General features: G+C 49.1%; 2 protein-coding genes across 5 annotated transcripts in view; both read right to left on the bottom strand.

The window, feature by feature from the left end:
* The window catches only part of LOC105559455 (serine/threonine-protein kinase N), a 35863-nt gene extending 22377 nt beyond the window's left edge, over positions 1 to 13486 (bottom strand). Inside the window, exons 1-3 of one of the 3 annotated variants that reach the window (XM_012007741.1) lie at positions 12965 to 13486; positions 7112 to 7240; positions 4768 to 4969 (exon numbers count right to left, since the gene is read on the bottom strand). In XM_012007741.1, coding sequence (XP_011863131.1) covers positions 4768 to 4969; positions 7112 to 7240; positions 12965 to 12988 — 355 coding nt within the window. In that variant the 5' untranslated portion in view covers positions 12989 to 13486. Of the gene's footprint in view, positions 1 to 4767; positions 4970 to 7111; positions 7241 to 8386; positions 9150 to 12964 lie in introns of those variants that run through there. The other 2 variants (XM_012007740.1, XM_012007742.1) reach the window with 2 other exon arrangements.
* A 207-nt stretch (positions 13487 to 13693) lies between these two features.
* Positions 13694 to 17721, bottom strand: LOC105559451 (conserved oligomeric Golgi complex subunit 6). 2 transcript variants are annotated; one of them, XM_012007735.1, is made up of 9 exons: positions 17478 to 17718; positions 16870 to 17144; positions 16353 to 16497; positions 16071 to 16282; positions 15561 to 15781; positions 14737 to 15128; positions 14381 to 14542; positions 14106 to 14267; positions 13694 to 14035 (listed from the first exon to the last, which is right to left on the bottom strand). In XM_012007735.1, exons 1-9 carry the CDS (start codon positions 17553 to 17555, stop codon positions 13802 to 13804), a joined length of 1881 nt encoding a protein of 626 aa, XP_011863125.1. In that variant the 5' UTR covers positions 17556 to 17718; the 3' UTR covers positions 13694 to 13801. The 2 variants fall into 2 exon arrangements, with proteins under 2 accessions (XP_011863125.1, XP_011863126.1); XM_012007736.1 differs by lacking the exon at positions 13694 to 14035 and having other exon boundaries at positions 14136 to 14267; positions 14374 to 14542; positions 17478 to 17721.
* Positions 17722 to 18101: the final 380 nt, after the last annotated feature.

Below are 18101 nucleotides of genomic sequence, written 5' to 3'. Positions count from 1 at the left end.
GGTCTTCCAGTATGGTATAGAGTGCGACTGGATTAGAGGGACTCTAAGGCCCGACGACGAACCCGATACTACTCGCTCCAGTCATACGGAAGCTCAGCGCGCTGCACTACTGTGCGATACGTGGTATTACGTGCGTCCGGAGGGGCAGGTCTTACGTTACGGAACTATATTGGGTCTGCTATATTAAGTGGCCACGTACGGAACGTCCGAGTTTAACGGTACGAGTACACTTTGCGCCGGCGCGCGTAATAATATTCTTTATAAATTAAACATGCCCCGGCGATCCTCGCGTTATCGTTACGTCACTGATGAATAACTCAAGAGCGGCGTGCCGCCTTTCTCGGGAGCCGCGGATATTTCAGTCGCGAGAGTTAAAATTTTTAACGCCGCGCGAACGATACACGTCTTGCGCCGCGTACAATATTTCCGGCGCTTCGAGCGGCAGACCCGAGTGACTTATTTAGTTACGAACCCGCTGCGGCCACTTAAAATTTATTAACTCGTAAATGCCTGGCCCCTATACCGTTACTGCGTTACGAACGTTGCACGTTCGATAAAGTGCACTTCATAAATTTATGCGCCGGTATCCCGCGGTCAATAAGCTTTATAATTGACTCGCCGCGTAAAATCTAGCTCAATTTTCGCGACCAAACAGCGTGATTCATCTGGGATTTCCCCAGCGGGAGGACAGCCGATAAAATTAGAGCGGACTGTGCCGATTGCTGCAGCGCGATTTGTGGAAATAAAGAATAGACGTTCACGATTTTATAGAATACGCTCCCATTTCACGGCGATTCGCCGCAGACCGGCGCAGTTTTTCATATACGAGCGCACCAAGTCCCTCGAGATAATCTCCGTTTTGATCGCTTCTTCGCGGAATTTCGCCGAGTTTTATGCCCCTGGCGCGCGTGGACGCGATTTTTCGGCTGTCGCGGGGATATTAAATCGGGGCCCGGAGGGAGGGCCCGGACAGGTAATCCGCAAAGATCGGGCCGGCTGCGGCCGGGCCGGTCCGGCAGGCGGACGGACGGACGAGGTAAAGAGGAATCGGAGTGGGCTTCCCCCGAGAGCGCCGGCGATGGAATGCGAAAGCGTGGGTTCGGTTTGGCCGTAACGCGATCTCGATACACAGAGAGGAGCACGAGGTGATCGGGGGCCTGTGTACGCACGCGTAACGGTACCCGGCGCGATCGCCTCCTCTCGCAACGCGCTCTCGATCGCGCGCGTGTGCGCGTACGTTTTCGCCGTTGCACGCAGCGGGACAGCGCGCGTGTCACGGCAGAGCTGGAAAGTGAACGAACATTGTCGTTATCGTCGTCGTCTGCCTCGCGCCGCTCGCCATCCTCGCCAGGAGATGGAGAGAGGAGCGTGGGACTTTCTCCTCGATCTCGAAACTGTACCGCCGCGCGCTGAATCGGTTGGATCGGGTCATTTTTCGAGTAAACCTGAGAAATCGGTATCTGCCGTAAATAGCGATGCGATTGAAAGGACTTAATACCTCGACGAGTTTAGACGACGGTCTTTTCTTAATCGTTTCTCAGAGTTGTTGAGCTATCAACGGCAATAGTAGCTCGAGAAACGCTGCATCCCGGTGCAGATCGCTTGGCGATCGCACAACTGAATGGCGCGTCCCCCCGTGGTACCAAGGGGATGAATGAAGCACCCCCGAGGCGGGTTGCTAGACTCGAGACCGAGCACGACGATGACTGACTTAACTGGAGTGGACGGCGAGCGTCTCGGGGCCCAAGGTATAAATAGCCCGCTACCACTTACCGTCAATTCAGAACGAGCGCAAGACTGTGGCTCCTCTGTACAACGCATCACGCGGCGCATAGCGAAGTGGCCGCTCGTAACACGGCGAAAAAGAAAGCGCTCCTCAAGAGCCAAACGATGTTTTGCCCGAGAGTAACGTACTAGATTAGCCTATTAATTGCGTTACACGTTCGTATGTAACCCCGGCCGCTACCAGTCACGGACTCGACGCCACGTACGAGTGAGCGATTCTTCCCCTTCGAACCCATTCGTACGCCTGAGAATACTCTGGTGATGTCAATCCCGAGCACTCGTCCAAGTGCAACAGCGCGGAGGAAAACAACGCGACGATTGAATTTCAGTTATCATTTGGACAGACGCGCGGAGTGTGAAACGCGATACTGTCAATCTGTCGCGAGGGAGAATAACCGACTACAAAAAAAAGTATGTCAATCGTTTCTGATTTACGTCCCGCGGAATCAACGGAGACATTTTGAGCCGAGAGACACGAGGGCAAACGGTAATCGTGGATCCTAAAGTTCGCCGCTGGTGAACTCGATCAGTGTCGATAAGATAGGAGACGGAATTAAAAACGTCAATTATCGACATTTTTAATCCCAAGTTCTACTCGGTCCGAGAAATTTATAGCCAATCAATTTGCAACTTTTACGAAAAAGCGGCAATTTTATTAGCTACACATTGCTCAGACCGAGATTTTGGATCGAATTCTAGCATCGTCAACGCCATGGCTTTACCGACAATCTGACAGATGTTTGGCAGCGACCTTTCTCGAAAAAGTCTGCAACTATTTCTACACGCCATACTACCCTTTTTCTCTTCTTCTAGACTTGGATTTCTGGACTTGCGTTTATTACAACTAATCTTTTTTGCTAGGCTATTAATTTTAGTTCTAATTGCACGATATTGTTCTTATATGTTGCCCCTAGAGTATGCTGGTCACATTTTGTATATATTTATTGTACAAATCTTGTATCAAGCAAATATTGTCGTCAAGTGTACCAAAGATTAGTCAAATTTGTAATTTTCTTCGTTTTCGATATACCAAGTCGACCAGCATAGTCTAGATTTTGCCGCGTACTTTAATTCCGTAAAAGAGTTTTGCATTTCTATAAAGCCAATGAAAAGATTACTTCTAATATAGAATGTCGATAAAACAGACGACTTTAGGATCCCCTTAAGCATGATCTACAGAGTGCTCTTTGCGTCTAGAAACATTCGATTTTATGTAAGTAAATCGAAACGCTTAAAAAATGTATCGGCAATGTACGATTGTACGATATATAATGTACAATTTATCAATTTGCGCAATTTTTTAAACGCATTTATTGATTATAAAAGAGAATGTTTCTAGTTGCAAAGAGCACATTGTAAATTAAACTGGCGGTGGAATCGAATGCCCGGTTTAGGCATCGCAAAGGAGTATAGAGGAGTATAGAGGCTAGATCGAATCATGCACGGCATGAAAGTGTGCAGCTAGCGTATAAACCCAGTCTCATGGAAGAACGACAGTGTTAACGACAGTGATAGCACGTTATTTTGGAACGTATTGTCTTCCGTCGCCAGTCAATCGATCAGCAACGAAAAGGATAAATGTGTCACTCGCTACATTTTTATCTGCAGTCAATCGATCGCGGCTCTCTTTTAAGGATGCGGTGGACAGATATCACGATCATTGTGTTATCATCGTGAACTTTTAACTTGACATTCTCAATAATGTGCCAAATGCACCCTCAGAAAGGATTTCTGTTACCGAGACGAAAACTATACCCCACCATTATTTTTTTAAATTAAAAAATTTTTTCAACGCAGAAGTCGAGAAAAGTCGTTAACAGAAATATTTTTTATGCTCTACAACATATCCGTATCGAAATCGGGGAGGGACACTTCCGACCGTTCCCTTGATAGATATTTAGACTTTCAATATTGAAACGTCTTTCGCTACATTTATCTAATTGAGCGTTGTCTTTTCAAGTCGGGCGTTCAGATACATATCTAATGCCCAGTGATATGTATATATCAATCGATGAGTCAGAAACGTCACTGCGTTAAAGAGATACGCTCGATTTGTCAGCGCTAATGGCGACGCGAGGCCCAGCGGCCTAGCTCAGAGAGCTTTATAAACCCGAAGACGTCGTCTCGACGCCTCGTTAACGGGCGGAGTTATTAAGTGGCTCCCTCGTTAACGGCACGGAACGGTCGTTAACGCGGCGGGGAGCTGGCATGCCGCAACATTAACCATTATCGCGATGCATCGATACGCAAAGCCAATGAATAAGCGGGGCAATAATCGCGCCACGTGTGCAAACCAACGTGAAATTATCGTGAAATTTCACGCTCTCGCGAAACTCGGCGAAAAGGTCTGCCGAACGCTCTGCCTCGACTTTGTTATCGGCGGTCACTTGGATTATTTAATATCCCGCGCGCGCGCGCTTTAATTGCTCGTAATCGTCTATCGTCCGCGATGACTCACGTAATAATGTCTGTTAAACTATCGCGCGGCGGAAACGGCGACTTCTCTCCGCTCGTGTTAACCCGTTTTCCACGGGTGTCTCGGGATGTCGAGGATCTTTAGTGCCACGTGTACCGATCATATGACGTAAAGATATCCAGGCGAAACATTCCCGTGGATGCGCACTCGTAGTAAGTAACGGCGATTCCTCGACCAGTCGGAAATTTGCCCCAAACCTTGAAGCTGCAAGTCATTGTGGTTGAATGCGGCAAGAAACGATCGACAATTTGAAAAATTGCTTCTTGACGCACTCAACCGTCACTCACGCGCAATGTTTCACCGTATATTCTTACATCACGGTACCGATATTACGTCTGACGCGCGCGCGACGTTTCGTGTTACATAAAACCCGTTTAGGAGCCGCGTTAGCGGGCCGCGCTTTATTCTCTCGCTCGCGGTCAATGCTACGCGGAGAGCCACGAGGCGAGGAGCACGAAGATGGTATCGCATAGGCGCGTTCGCGCGCACGGCTTCGCTTTACCAACCTTGACCGTTGGAGTGATTCTGCTGCGGCGACTGAGGCTGGCCCTGCGTCAGTATAATTTGACTCTCGAGCTGCTGGAGCTCCGCCTGGAGCTCGTTCAGCTTGCTGTTGGCCTTCTTCACGATCGTCGCGACGTCCGAGAGCGACTTGCGGTCGGTTGCGACCTCCCTCAGCTTCTCCGCGCCGGCCTTTATCTTCAGCTCCTGCGAACGAAAGGGCATTCAAGATTTTCGTGATCGCGCATCGGAACCGCGTCGCTCTCTCTCTCTCTCGCGTGAGAGCGGCGTCTCGTACCGCGGAATCTAACTGCGCGCAGCTTTATTATGCACGGCCAGTCGCTCGCTCGGAGCAACGTCAATCGCGCTCGATCGTTGCCGCTCCTCCGTACGGCAAATGAGACGTAAAATCGCGCACGTGCCCAATGATACCTCGCGATATATCCTTCTATTCCATTATCGAGCGTTAATGCATGGCCACCGCGAATTTTCGCAATGAGTCACGCGACACAATTTCCCGATCTAGGGCGCGTTGGTACACTGTAAAAAAATTACATGGACAATTACAATTATTATAGTGCGTAATATTGGGACCACCTATTAAATATGTATAGGTATTTACACACGTCAGTAAATTTACACATTAGAGGTAAAATTATTGCCTTATATAATAAGTAAACTTTAATTGTGTAAATTTTACAATTTTTGGTAATTTTTGTATCGTGTATAAACAAGTATTTACACAACAAAGAATGAAAAAGTTTTTGTAAAAGCGTATAAATTTATATATTTCCGTTATTAACGGTGTAACCGCTACACTTATTACGTATGTAATTTTATATACTTTTTTACAGTGTACACGAGGGACGACCGGGCCGACGTCACGCAAAATATTGAACCGGACAAAAGTAATTGTTCGCAAAAAGTTTATTCGGCGCTCTCTAAAAGTCAATCGGTGGATTGTTACTGTAAACAGTGAACGAACACTGATTTACAGTTACAAGCATGCCACTGCGACCTGCAGCGGTACACGGAGAGAATTTTCTCTCGAAATTTATCCTGAAAATCGTGTAATCGTGGGACAACACATATACTTATAACTGTAAATTAGTGACCATTCGCTGTTTTAAGTGACAATCCACCGGTTGACTTTCAGAGAGCGTGGTATAATGGTTCATTGGAAACGAATGGTCTGCGTGCATCCGTTCCGCGGTGCAGTTGACTCACCGCACTCGCAGGCGAACGCTCCGGTAACAAGCGTTTATGAAAATGTGCCGCGTTAAGAAACCTATCGCATTATTATACTATTACGCGCGGCTTTGTTTCGCGGCGGGTCTATTAGCGGGTAGGTACAGCAGTTGGACGCTGTTAGACGGGCGTTTCGCAAAGACGTTTAGTAAGTACCGGGAGATATAAACAACACAGGGAGAGAAAGAGATAAAAGAGGGAAAAAAGAAGAAGGGAGAAACGCGCCGCTGCCGCACGGCGAAACTCGTTCTTGCGCGAGTTGCAGAAACGTTCGGACCACCCTCAAGTTTCCATTCGCAACGTGATGCCCGGGCGCATCCGGAAACCATAGATCATCGATCGCTTATTACCGAGATGTCGGATATTAATTAAGGCGGACGCACACGCGAAAAACGCGTAATCGCGCGCGATCCGTAGATACTCGGCGCGGTCTCGGTAGTCTTTTCGAGTATCGGAGGCTGCAATTACAATCGCAAATCTCCACCGATATCGTGGAATCGCTTGAAATTAGCCTGATACGAGGATTAACGCATTAATATTTCTATCCTGTCGTCTATCGCTCGGGATATTTATGGCTCGAGGCGAAAAAAGAGGCGAGCGAAGAATGTTAAGGAATCAGGGAGAGATTAATTTCTATATAAATAAAAAAAAAGAGAGACGCATTAAGGCTGAATCAGACTAGCAACTCGGATTGGACTAGGATTAACGATTGACGATTAAAACGCAGACTGCTTTGCTCTCATTGGCCAGAGGACAACCGCCAATCCCAATCCAATCCGAATCTGCGATTAGTCTAATTCGGCCTTTAAGGCGATTGACGATTGACCTCTAGCCAATGAAGTCGATTTTGCTTTCGTTGACTAGAAGACAATCGCCAATCGCCAATCGAATCCGCGTCGACAATTGCTGGTCTGATTCGGCCTTTAGGCTGATCATTACTGGAGAGGAAAGGAGAGCGGTAAGTACCAACGGGTCGGAGCGAGATAGCGCGAGGGAGACGCGCGGGGTGCCTGCTACCGTGTGTACACGGACGAAGAAAAAGAGAGCTTCGCAGAAGCCCTGCCGGTCGGCGAGAGGGATAAGCGAAGTACTCCGACATACCTTGCGTATTTCTCGGCGTATGTGCTCCCGCAGCACGTCAAGACGAGCCGGCAAGGGCACCTGGTCACTGCCGGCCACTCCATACTTGCTCGACAGTTCGTAGAGAACCGGGTGCCTGATGTAATCGCCCTGAAACAGATACCAAGTTCGAGACTGATTATCGACGGCCGATCGGGCATCATGATGTTGGGCGAGGAGGAGCGGCGCAAATAACGACGACTAGCTCCGTCGGTCCGGACGATCAATCAATCTCCAATTAAACTCTCTCTTTCCGATTAAAACGCGAGCTCGTCCTTTTGCGCTCCGTGGTAATTTCACTTTTACATACGAGAGCGCTGTGTCTGTATTTAAACTTTGTTTTCTTTCTTTCATCCCTGTGCCAAGAGATTCGCATCAATTAATAATCGACATCGTGCCGCACCGCCGCTCGTTTCCGCGCGCCGAGCGCATATGATCTTTCGGTATTATGCACGCGAGTCCGCGTTAATCTTTATAATAATAATAACAATCGCAACGCGTCATCTCTCGCGTTCGCCGGTTTAAGAGAACACCAGGGCGGAAATTGCACCGTAAATCGATCGGCGGATCATCCTCGGGTCGAGAGGGGAAACCTCGCGAAACATAGTATCTCTCCTAACCGGAAATCGTCTGGCGCGTATACAGCTGTATTACCGCCCCGTGGCCTACTCGCGCTGGATACGGATATAGACGAGGCTAGGCAAACACACGGCGGGAGAAAGTATCGGTGGTCTCCCGCGGTCTCTCGCCGTCGAGCGGCCGCGGGCATCGAGACGGCGTCGTCCATTGTGATGAATGGACGTCAAGTCCCACGTGGTGCATACAATTGCCTCGCCCCGTGGAAACGGCCAAGGGTGTTCGATCAAACTTCCAACGGACGCGTTAGTGACCTACTTCGCGACGCGCAACGTGCAATCGCGAGCGAATCCAGGGGAGGGGGGAGGCCGCGTCGGAGCGACTCGACTTTGCGCGTCTGGAGAGATTCGTCCCGAGTCGCTCGACGGCACCTAGAGTCCCTCTAATCAGAGTCTGGTCAACGGACGGCAACTTCTGACTGATCCGATTTCTGGCAATTTCCAAACGATAGAGAAAAAGAGAGAGAGAGAGAGAGAGAGAGAGAGAGAGAGAGAGAGAGAGAGAGAGAGAGAGAAAAAAATAGCGTACGTCCATCTCTCGATCACGATAACTGCCAGAACTGCGAAAACTGGCCTGTGTGTTGGCTGGACTCTGATTGCAGGGATTCTAGCGGAAACGTACCGCGCACGAGGCCCCGCAAGTCCGAAAGGATCTGGAGCCGGTCGCCTTGGTCAACGGGATGCACTTGCACGCGACCGATCTCCTCTTCTTCCTGTCCAGCGAGCCAAAAAACGACATCCTCGCCTCGCGCCGGACGCTCCCCCGTCTCTCCCGGTCGCGCGTGCGTTTATCGTCGCGAGGCCGATGTATCGGCGGACGAACGCCTCTAATGGCTCGTCATTGGGACTCGCCGGCGAGCGACAAACAAACGGAGCTCCCGTCGCGATTAATCACTGCTGAATCACTGTCACCGGAGCGATAATCTCCCCGCGGGGCTGCGGCCGCGGCGCGGCCAGGTGAACGTCAGCCACCTGTTGCAGCGAAAATCTACGATATCACGTCCGCGCGCCGTGCGTATTTCCGCGATTCCGCGCACCGTCGCGCGTTGTCTCGCGATCCGCCTAACCGTGAGGCCCGATCTGCAATGAGTTGTTAGTCGTTAGTCAAAAGTTGGAGCCGTACTTCGGCTCCTTTTCTCTCGCCCAGAAAGAAAACTCGCTCGCGCACCCGCAGGAGCGCGCCTCCTCGAATTTGAGAAGCAGAACTGACCAAGAAAAGACAGCGCTAACGGCCGTTATCTCCTTATCTCGCGCCGCGCCGATAACAGCGTTACTCAACTGAAAAACGTGGACTTATCGTTCCCTCACGATGCTAATACCAAAGAAGGTATCTTCGAGAGAGGGGGGGGGAGCGGCCAATCGTCAGGCACGAAACGAGCTACGTGAGCTCCGCTGCCACCCGATACGTCTTTTTTATCGTGGCTCCAGACAACTAGCCATCCCGGTGCATAATGTATGATCAATTTCCAATTTCTTCGCACCGCACGATCAAGTTGCGCGTTGACTTCGACAAGCTCGATCTGTCTCGAGAGAAGTATCCGCGAATTACGACCGTGTACGTTGTATGATAACCGTGCGTCGTTGTGCAACACACCGTGCAACCTGATCTACAATGTGTTCTTTGCGATTAGCAACATTCTATTATTTTGTACAAGCTAGTCAACTCGCTTAAAAAATTTGTCGACAAAGTGCAATTGTACAATTTGTCAACTTGCACAAATCTTTTAAACGTATTTGTTGGCTGCAAAATAGAATGTTTCCAGATGCGAAGAGCACATTGAAGATCAGGCTTCAAACCTGTCGAAACGGCACGTCGCTCAGAGGATTGAAACCTTACCTACACTATGCTCTTTGCAATTAGAAACATTCTATTTTGTACAAGCAAGTCAAAGCGTTTAAAAAATTTGTCAACAAAGTACGTTTGTACAATTCACTCTCTAAAAGTCACTCAGTGGAATATCACTGATTGATTTTTAAAGAGCACAATTTGTCAACTTGCACAAATCTGTCGAACGTAGTTATTGGCTGCAAAATAGAACGTTTCCAGACGCGAAGAGGACGTTGAAGATCAGGCTTCGAACGTGTCGAAACGGTACGCGGCTGCGATATTACGACGTCTCATTCACAATCCGCGATCGTACGAGTTACGCAAATCCCCCTCGCGCTAAGACGTCAACCAGGCCAGGCGCGTCTGAGAAACAACGAGCGGCCGCCCGGGCCGGGGGGGGGGGCCCGCCTCCGAGAATAATGAAAGTCTGGATGTTGATTTGGTTTTCGCCGCGTGTGCGAAAAACGTGCGCACGCGGTCCCGGCACCCTGACGCACGATCTATTTTCACGCATTCCGCCAATATTTGTGCGCGATAATCCCCGGGAGGTCAACAGACGTCGCCAACGTCACGGGGACCCTTCACGCGCGGACGGGCGTTCTTTCGCGCGCGAGGAGATCGGGGAAAAGCGTGAAAGTAGCGAGGGGAATCGTTTTCACCGACGCCGAGAGCCTACCGGGCTCTTGCGACTATCGCGCGCGCGCGACGCCAAATTTAGAAAATCCCGCCGTGTAATGTTAAATTACTCATTCATCGACGCATTACGATCGCAACTGTAGCTCTAGAACGAGAACGACTGCGAAACTCGATATGCCCCTCTTGTGACAAGTGACGCGAGTAAAAAAAATACAAGTTTTTATATTTAATTTGTTAAAAGTTCCCGGTTCCTGCTGTAAGCTTGATTAGTGTTGGTCTACAAGCTTGCTTTAAGTAAGCTGTAAGCCTTAAGCCGCAAGAAATTAACCAATCGCAGGCATTTATTCCCCTCGCTCTCACCTGTGATTGGCTAATTTCTTACGGCTTGAGGCTTACAGCTTACTCAAAGCAAGGTTGTAGACCAACACTCATGCGCCTCTGAATAAACTGCGTGACTAGGCTTCGTATCACGTTTATTTTAAGGCTGTCTATCAACTATCGAAAGGAAAAGATAGTTGCCAGACAATTTTATAAATGTACGCGTGCTAAAGTTGAAATGTTTTCAGCCAAATAACTTTTCACGAGAATTCCCAGCGTGCCATTTCTCGCTTCTGACGTCACTTCAACGGTAGCAGGGATCAGAGGTCTTAACGCGAAAATATACATACTTTTATCCGGAAAAGCATCACGAGTGCAGTTACAAATATTTCGACCGAAAAGGACCCGCGATCGTGTTTCGTTTAAAGTAATTGTTTCGCGATATAAAATAGATTCGAAAGATTATAGTGCGAGACGCGACAATCTTTGTCACATCTCTTACACTATACTCATGTCTACTGCACAATTCTTCCCATTTTTCAGTTTTAACTGTTTATATCGTTGAAACGGAACGGTCAATAATTTTGATTTTTTTCCAGCTATTCGTTCTATTTTACTTTACAATATATTTGTTTCTCATACGAGTCTCACTCACCGTTAAGCGTAAAATAAATAAAATGTACCATCAATTGCGTTTGCTAACGCAAATATTAATATTTTTAGCGCGTAATAATATGTGTAAATAATATTTCACGCGTAATAATATTACAACGAATTATATTGTTACGTGTAAAAATATCTTTAACGTGTTTTACACGTAATATTTCGTGTAACATAGCAAACTTTAACATTTTTTTTTTTAGAACTTTGAGACGGTCAGTTTTAATTTAATTAGTCTTGCACGTATTGGTGTAAAGAATAAACCGTAAAAATTTGAAACAAATAGAGATGATAAAGCGAAGGAACATTTAGAAGAAAACTAATTTTCTCACGGTATAGAGGAAGATCGAGGCAAGACAAGGAGAAGAAAAGAAACAATTTAGCGGACTATGTGGCCGTAGCTGTGCACGATCTGCAAGCGGATCGAAAGTTAAAAAATCGTCCACCTGTAAACCGGCTATTCTTTAACTCGTGTCATTTTTCTCGTGCAGGAGCGATGCATAAAATTGATCCGTTACGCTAAATCGATCTCCAAAGGTTCGTCGAAGACACAGCCAACACCACATTTCAGCAAAATCAAAGCGAAACTGTCACCGCGGCGCTTCCAGTTCTCTCCCCCCCCCCGCTTTTTCAATCTTCCTTTAAAAAAACTCTAGCTTTATATACTTTCATCTTTATTTATTTTCCGGATTGTTTTAGTCCCCGGAGAAAGACGAGAGAGAAAAAAAAAGGTCAAACTCGCCGCGCCAATTCGATGCTCTCCGTTTTAGCGTGAAATTAAATCTCGCAAAAAAACGACGCAGCTGATACTGTCGAAAGTACTTCGAACATTATTCCCGTAAGTCTATTCGCCGCGAAATTCGAGAAAGGCGCCGGAGCGAGCGATCTAACGGAGTCGACCTCCCGAGATCGGATCTCGAAGTGTAGCTCGCGATTACGCGTGAAAGTTTTCGGGGGCAAAAACCGCCTCGGCGATCACGGGGATCCGGCGACGATCGTCGAGTCGGCCTGGGAAAGCCTTCGCCGCGCGAATCGTGCCCGATCGAGCCTCGCTCCTCGCGGGAGGAGCAGGTGTTGCAGAGGAGGAACGGGCGACCGGCGCGAAAAGTCAGCGAGGACCGGTTACACGCCGACGCTGATTAGCGCCAACCGGCCACCGTCTCCCGTCGTCTTCGTCAGGTGGAGCGATAACAATCGCGGAGCGGGACCGGCGCCAGCCGAGATGCCGCGGTAGCGCGACAACGCGAAGCGCTCCATTTCTTTCCGTAAAACTCGCCGGCCGAGCCGAAAACCGCGGCGCCGGTTAACCCTCGTTAGCGGCACTTCCTCCCCGCGTCTACGCCGCGCAGGTGGCAGCGTAACCTCGAGGGGAACTGAAACTGGCGTCCTCGCGGCCCGAGCGCGTGTCAGGTGTGCGCCTGTCGGGCCCGTCACTTCGCCGCCGACTCCGCGAGCACGTCGCGATCCGCGCCGGAAAGGTCGCGCGAGTGCATGTGCGTCGGGCGAGCGAGAACGGCGGAGAGAGACGGAAGAAAGGGCGAGATAGAGAGCGCGATAGAGAAACGGGAGTCCCGGACGCCCGCGGGATCGCGGCGTCGCGTCCGCGGGGAACGCGATAACGGAGGCTGACGCACCAGTCGGGCACGCGAGCGAGCGAGCGAGCGGGCGCCCGCGCGCGCGCGCCAGTTCGCAAAGAGAGCGTGGAGGTGACGGAGAGCGCGCGCGGACCACAAGTGCCTCCGCTCGCGAGAGACTCACCTGATAATAGCTCGATTCCGCCATCTTGCTCCCGCACTCAACAACGCTCTTCCACTCACTCACGCACTACTGCCGCCGCTTCCTATCCGTCCTTTGTGCGCGTCGATGACGGGCGGTCGGCGGGACGGCGAGGTCCATGGCGCGTCCGGTCCCCGCGGCCGGAATTATATCGCGCTGCGTGCGTCGCGTCGCGTCGGCGCCGTGCCCGCCGCCGTACGGCGCCGCATCTCACGTCGCCCGCCCCGTGCGCGAGACCAACGTACACGTACACTCCCGTGCCCGACGCTGCGGGACGCGCGGCCGATATCTCGGGCGAGGGACGTGCGCCCGCCCGGCCAGAGCACGAGAACGTCGCGCACCAGCGAGTCCCACGCGCGAGCGCACTACCACACGAGCGGATGAATGAGAGACGCGCGGCGCTCGCCAACGAAATGCGGAAGCGACCACATTCCACCGCACCGGACCAGCGACTGACTGAAAACGCCGGGCCAATCGCCGCGCGAAGCGCCGGGCGCCTGCGCCGACCGCCGTCGCCAAGGGCGACGCGAGCCCGCGCGGCCAATCGCCGCCCGCCGTCGCCCGCCAATCGCGCGCACTGGCGGGAACGCTCGATCCAAGTCTTCCCGGGACTTTGAACAAAGGAGTCTTTTATGCAAATTTTAAGGACGCTCGCGCACGCCGCGCCCGTTCAACATTTTCTAACAGCTCGAGAGCTGTTCGCGCTTCTAGGAATCAGGCGGATTTCATGGTTTTTTTTTTAATATTTTCGCATAATTCATTTCGTTTAAATATGTACATGTATGTATATAATGTGTACGATGCCCGTCGGGGATGCGATTATTGAGAAACTAGCGTCTGAAGGAGGTCCTCGGGCGTTCTGGAAAAGAGCCCGCTCGGATTTTGGTATAAATTCTTCGGGTCGTGGCAGGCGTCGTGCAGCTGTTTGTATATAGCGCCGATCACCTCGAACGATCGCCTCTGCGTGATCGCGCGATGATTGTTGCTCTGCAGCAAGCTTATTTGCGGTAGCAGCAGGACGTCCGGCATCACGAGAAACGCCTCCAGTTTATTCTGCGAAGGAGCGTCGACGTCTGTCGTTAGTTTGTTATTCTACGTTTATAACTGAACCCGCAGCACTTACGGTGAACTCTTTCACGCTGAGGGCATCCATGCCCGGTATGGACGAAAGTGGCCCCTGGTCGCGTCCTTGCAGGATGGTGTAGATCGAGCCGAGATTCAAATGCGCGACCAAGGAACTAGCTTGCTCCGACGTGAGCGTGTCGATTTGCGCGTCCGATTGTGCCTGCGTCATTACAGTCGATTGCGATTTCGTGCAAAATTGGCAGGCGAGACGCCAAATGAGGCAGAAATAATTTCATCTTACTACGTCTCTAGTGTACAAAACTAACCAATCACCTGTAACCTTTCTAATCTCTGGTCCATGTACTCGTACAGTGCCAGCGTCGATTGTATCTGATGCATGCAATTGAGAAGATAAACGGCCATGTCCACGGTTGGCAATCTGGATGCCGTTTCGTTAACTTCTTGAAGTAACGGATCGATGATGCACGATACAATCTGTCGGTCGTAAAGCGACATAAAGGAAATGCTCGAGACAGATAGGTGTAGTGAATGTTAAACCGTAAGAAATTGACCAGTCAAAGATGAGAAGAATTGCTCGCTTGTGACTGATGACGTTTTTACAGCTTGAAACCTACTACACCTATTAGATTCCACCTGACGAGATTGGAAAATGTCTTTTCTGAATATACCTGTAGCATATCTTTTTCCCTGTCTTCAGCTATACTGGCAACAGACAGGATTTCGTTTAGAAGCGACAATAGTCTGGAGACCGACGGGGCGGGGACCAAGTCGCTTCCGGGAGGCTCCGCGCGCTCACCGAGGGCGATTCTCGTTTCTCTCTGCAGCCTGCTTAGAAAACTCTTTTCACTCAAGACCAACAAGTCCGACAGTGTCTGATCCAGGACACTGTCGGGTATGACTTGCTCGATAATAGCGTGGTAAAATCTGATCAGGGTTGTGACCGAGTATAATACTGTTGCCGGCGCCTCCGTAGATATAACGTGCTCTATTCTCGATTTTAAAGGATGACACAATCCTTCCGTGATGTTACTCAACGCCTGCTTCACTTGATCCGACACGTCTACAAATAAGTAAATTCAATTAGAGTTAAATCAGGACCATTAGAAATCAAGCAAGAAACGAGAAGAGCCCATTAGGTCCCAGCAAGTTGTAGATAGCCAAATAATTTTAATCTGTGAATTCTAATAAGTGAATTCATATTTAGACGACTCGAAATCGTAGACTTAAAGGAACAGACTGCGTGTTCCATGAGAGGAGCTGGCGTCGACATTAGAAAGAGAGAGCAATAGCGTAAGTCGTGTCTCTTTCCAATATGCGAATTGGTGATTAGATGAGAGATGAGAGATGTGAGATGATGATGATGACAGAGAGAGCACGATTTACAGACTGTCTCTATTCTTCGGTCCACACCACTTCGGCCAGTTGACTCATAAGAACGCGCAGTCTATTCTTTTAAGTCTATGCTCGAGATGAGAAGAGCAGAGCTGCTCACCTGTCTTATCACAGCCTTTCACCAGAATAAAAATATTCTCCTTCTCCACGGGAATCACTTGATGCAACCAAGCGAGCATATCACCGACGTACCGCTTCGGATCATTGGCGTGCATTTCTATGGGATTAGGTGTCCCAAAACTCTCTCCTAACGTCAACGCATCTATGAAAGACCCTACCAGGGCGGTTCTTCTAGCCGCACAGTATTCGTCCAGAATGTACCTAGCGACGTTCGGTACATGTCAATTACGATAACAATATCAGTCAATATTGAGAATCTTTTCTTCGCCACTGAATAGTTAATACAAAGGTAATGGAAAATTATTCGACGTATCTGGCAGTGTTTTCTTTAAGAACAAAACACACAACGTTTCGACCGGAATTCTCGTTCTTAAACAAAATATTGCCAGATACGTCGAATAATTTTCCATCATCTTTGTAACAACAGCAGTTGTTACAAAAAAGTTTTCAAAAAAAGTAATGACTCGAACTCAAACTCTACAAGTCTCACTTGAACAACACCGGCCTATCTTGCAGCTTGTTCATAGCCTTAACGAGTAACGGCGCCAAACGTTCGTTTTCTATGTTTTTACACTGGGTCTGCGTCCACCGGTACAATCGTTCAAGTGCGGACTCTTGCAACAGCGTCATCCTCTGCATGACATCCAGAGCCAAGGTCTGGTAGCCGGACTGCATCAGTACTCTACACTTGCCGTGAATATCCTGGATTCCAACAAAGCCGTGATAGCGTAGCGATGAAATTTAAGTAACGCTCTCTATTGAAGATAAATACCTGTACTTTATTAACTACAGAAAAAAACTCCTCCGTTATAGGCGACTCCCTGGCCGAGCCATGCAGTACAGTCAATTCGGATGGAGTTAGCTGCAAGTTTTTGATAAATACGCTTGCGACTTCCTGCTGCATGGTTAACGCTTGACTGGGGACAAAGAAAACAGTGAGTTTCTCGGAAACTGTAACTGCGTACCATAGTACAAACCGTCGTAACAGCATGGACTGCGCAACATACTTTGAAAGGGTGTCTCATTGTAAAACAACAGCAGATGTTTACAGCCAATATCTGCCGATCATGTCTTTAACAGAGGCTGCGGTCCGCTTGATGCTGCAAATGCTTCCTTTTTAATTAAGAAGGAGGGAGTAGAAAAACACTTTGGAACAGTCGCAGCATCAAGTGGACTACAGAGAAAGAATCTGCGAGCACTTGCAATCCACACTTTTCAAGACCTTCTTTCACGAGTGCGGCAAAGATTGCGTAGTCCACGCTGTAGATTGACGGTACAAACGTCTTTACCTCTCGCTCTGAAGCTTCGCGGTTTGTTCAATCAGCTGCGACGTTTGGGCCTTCGTAACCTGCAGGCGATCGGTCATAGATTGCACAGCCGTGTTCATCGCCAGGACATTTTGATAGACGTCATCCAGGGTAGCCTTCACCTCCCTGAAGGCGGCCAGAAATTCCTCGTTTATCGCCAGGCTCCGCCTCTCTATCTTGCTGCGCAGATTTCGGCGGGAGTTCAACGTGTTCTCGGTGAAGAACGTCGACAATTCTTTCAGAGCCTCCAGCGTGTCCTGAAACATGGCAATTCTGAATAATTATTCGGCACTCGTGCGAGGAAAATGTGCCCGGAGACTTCGCGGAGGAGCAATTCCCGCATCTCGTTGATCACCTGCCGACACTTGTGCGTGGAATAAGCCTGGAGTAAGGAAATGAATCAATTTTGTTTCTTACTCTTGCTTGAGCTTTTACTCTCGACGAATCAGAACGCCATCGGGGTCAGTGTTACAAATATTTTAAAAGTTATGCCCGTGTTTTAGCTTACATCAAAGGCTAAAGGTTAAGGTTCTCTCTTACTCCTTACGCCAGGCTTACTCCGCGTATTGTAGGCGACGCATTATTCGCACCTTGTCGTGCTCCACCCTGGACTCCAGCAATTTGTTGACCCTCCGCACCAGAGCGGAGTTTACGTTCTTCTCGCTCATCGCGGATGCTGTGGTTTATCATCGGCGACACATAACCTACGCGGGCATGTCGACGCAGCAGCCCCGCAAGTCCCGCAACGAGCCGTGTCACGTCATGTGACTGCGAGCGTGACAGGTTGGGGGGAGGATCGAGACCATGTGACCACGACCACGGTTACAGGGTACCTTTAATCGGGTTTATTTTTGCCTGTAAAACACGAATTTGCAAGTTAAAATTATCGCTCGGCACTAATAAGAGAGTTATAAATTGTTAAAATCTGACAGTTGTGAGGTTAGGATACCTGTACCGACACCAACAAACACTATACGCGAGCGGCGTATAAGGACCGGCGAAAAGAGAGCGTCAGGAGGAGCCGATACCATGCAAGAATCTGAAAAAAAAACACACGAAGAATAAAACAGTCACACATAAATAATATATCGTACAAAATGAATAAATGATCAACAGGTCTATAAAATTAAAGTTATATTCCTTCAGTTTTTTTAGTTTTGACCTTGAAAATGACCTTGTCGCAAATTTTTATTGTCATATTCGTAATCAGCGTT

This window comes from Vollenhovia emeryi, unplaced genomic scaffold (genome assembly GCF_000949405.1).
Source record: "Vollenhovia emeryi isolate VEMERY1.0 unplaced genomic scaffold, V.emery_V1.0 DF939270.1, whole genome shotgun sequence".
In the NCBI taxonomy this organism is placed as follows: Eukaryota; Metazoa; Arthropoda; class Insecta; order Hymenoptera; family Formicidae; genus Vollenhovia; species Vollenhovia emeryi.
Note: the sequence above shows the minus strand (reverse complement) of the source record. Positions and strands in the feature narration are given on the sequence as shown.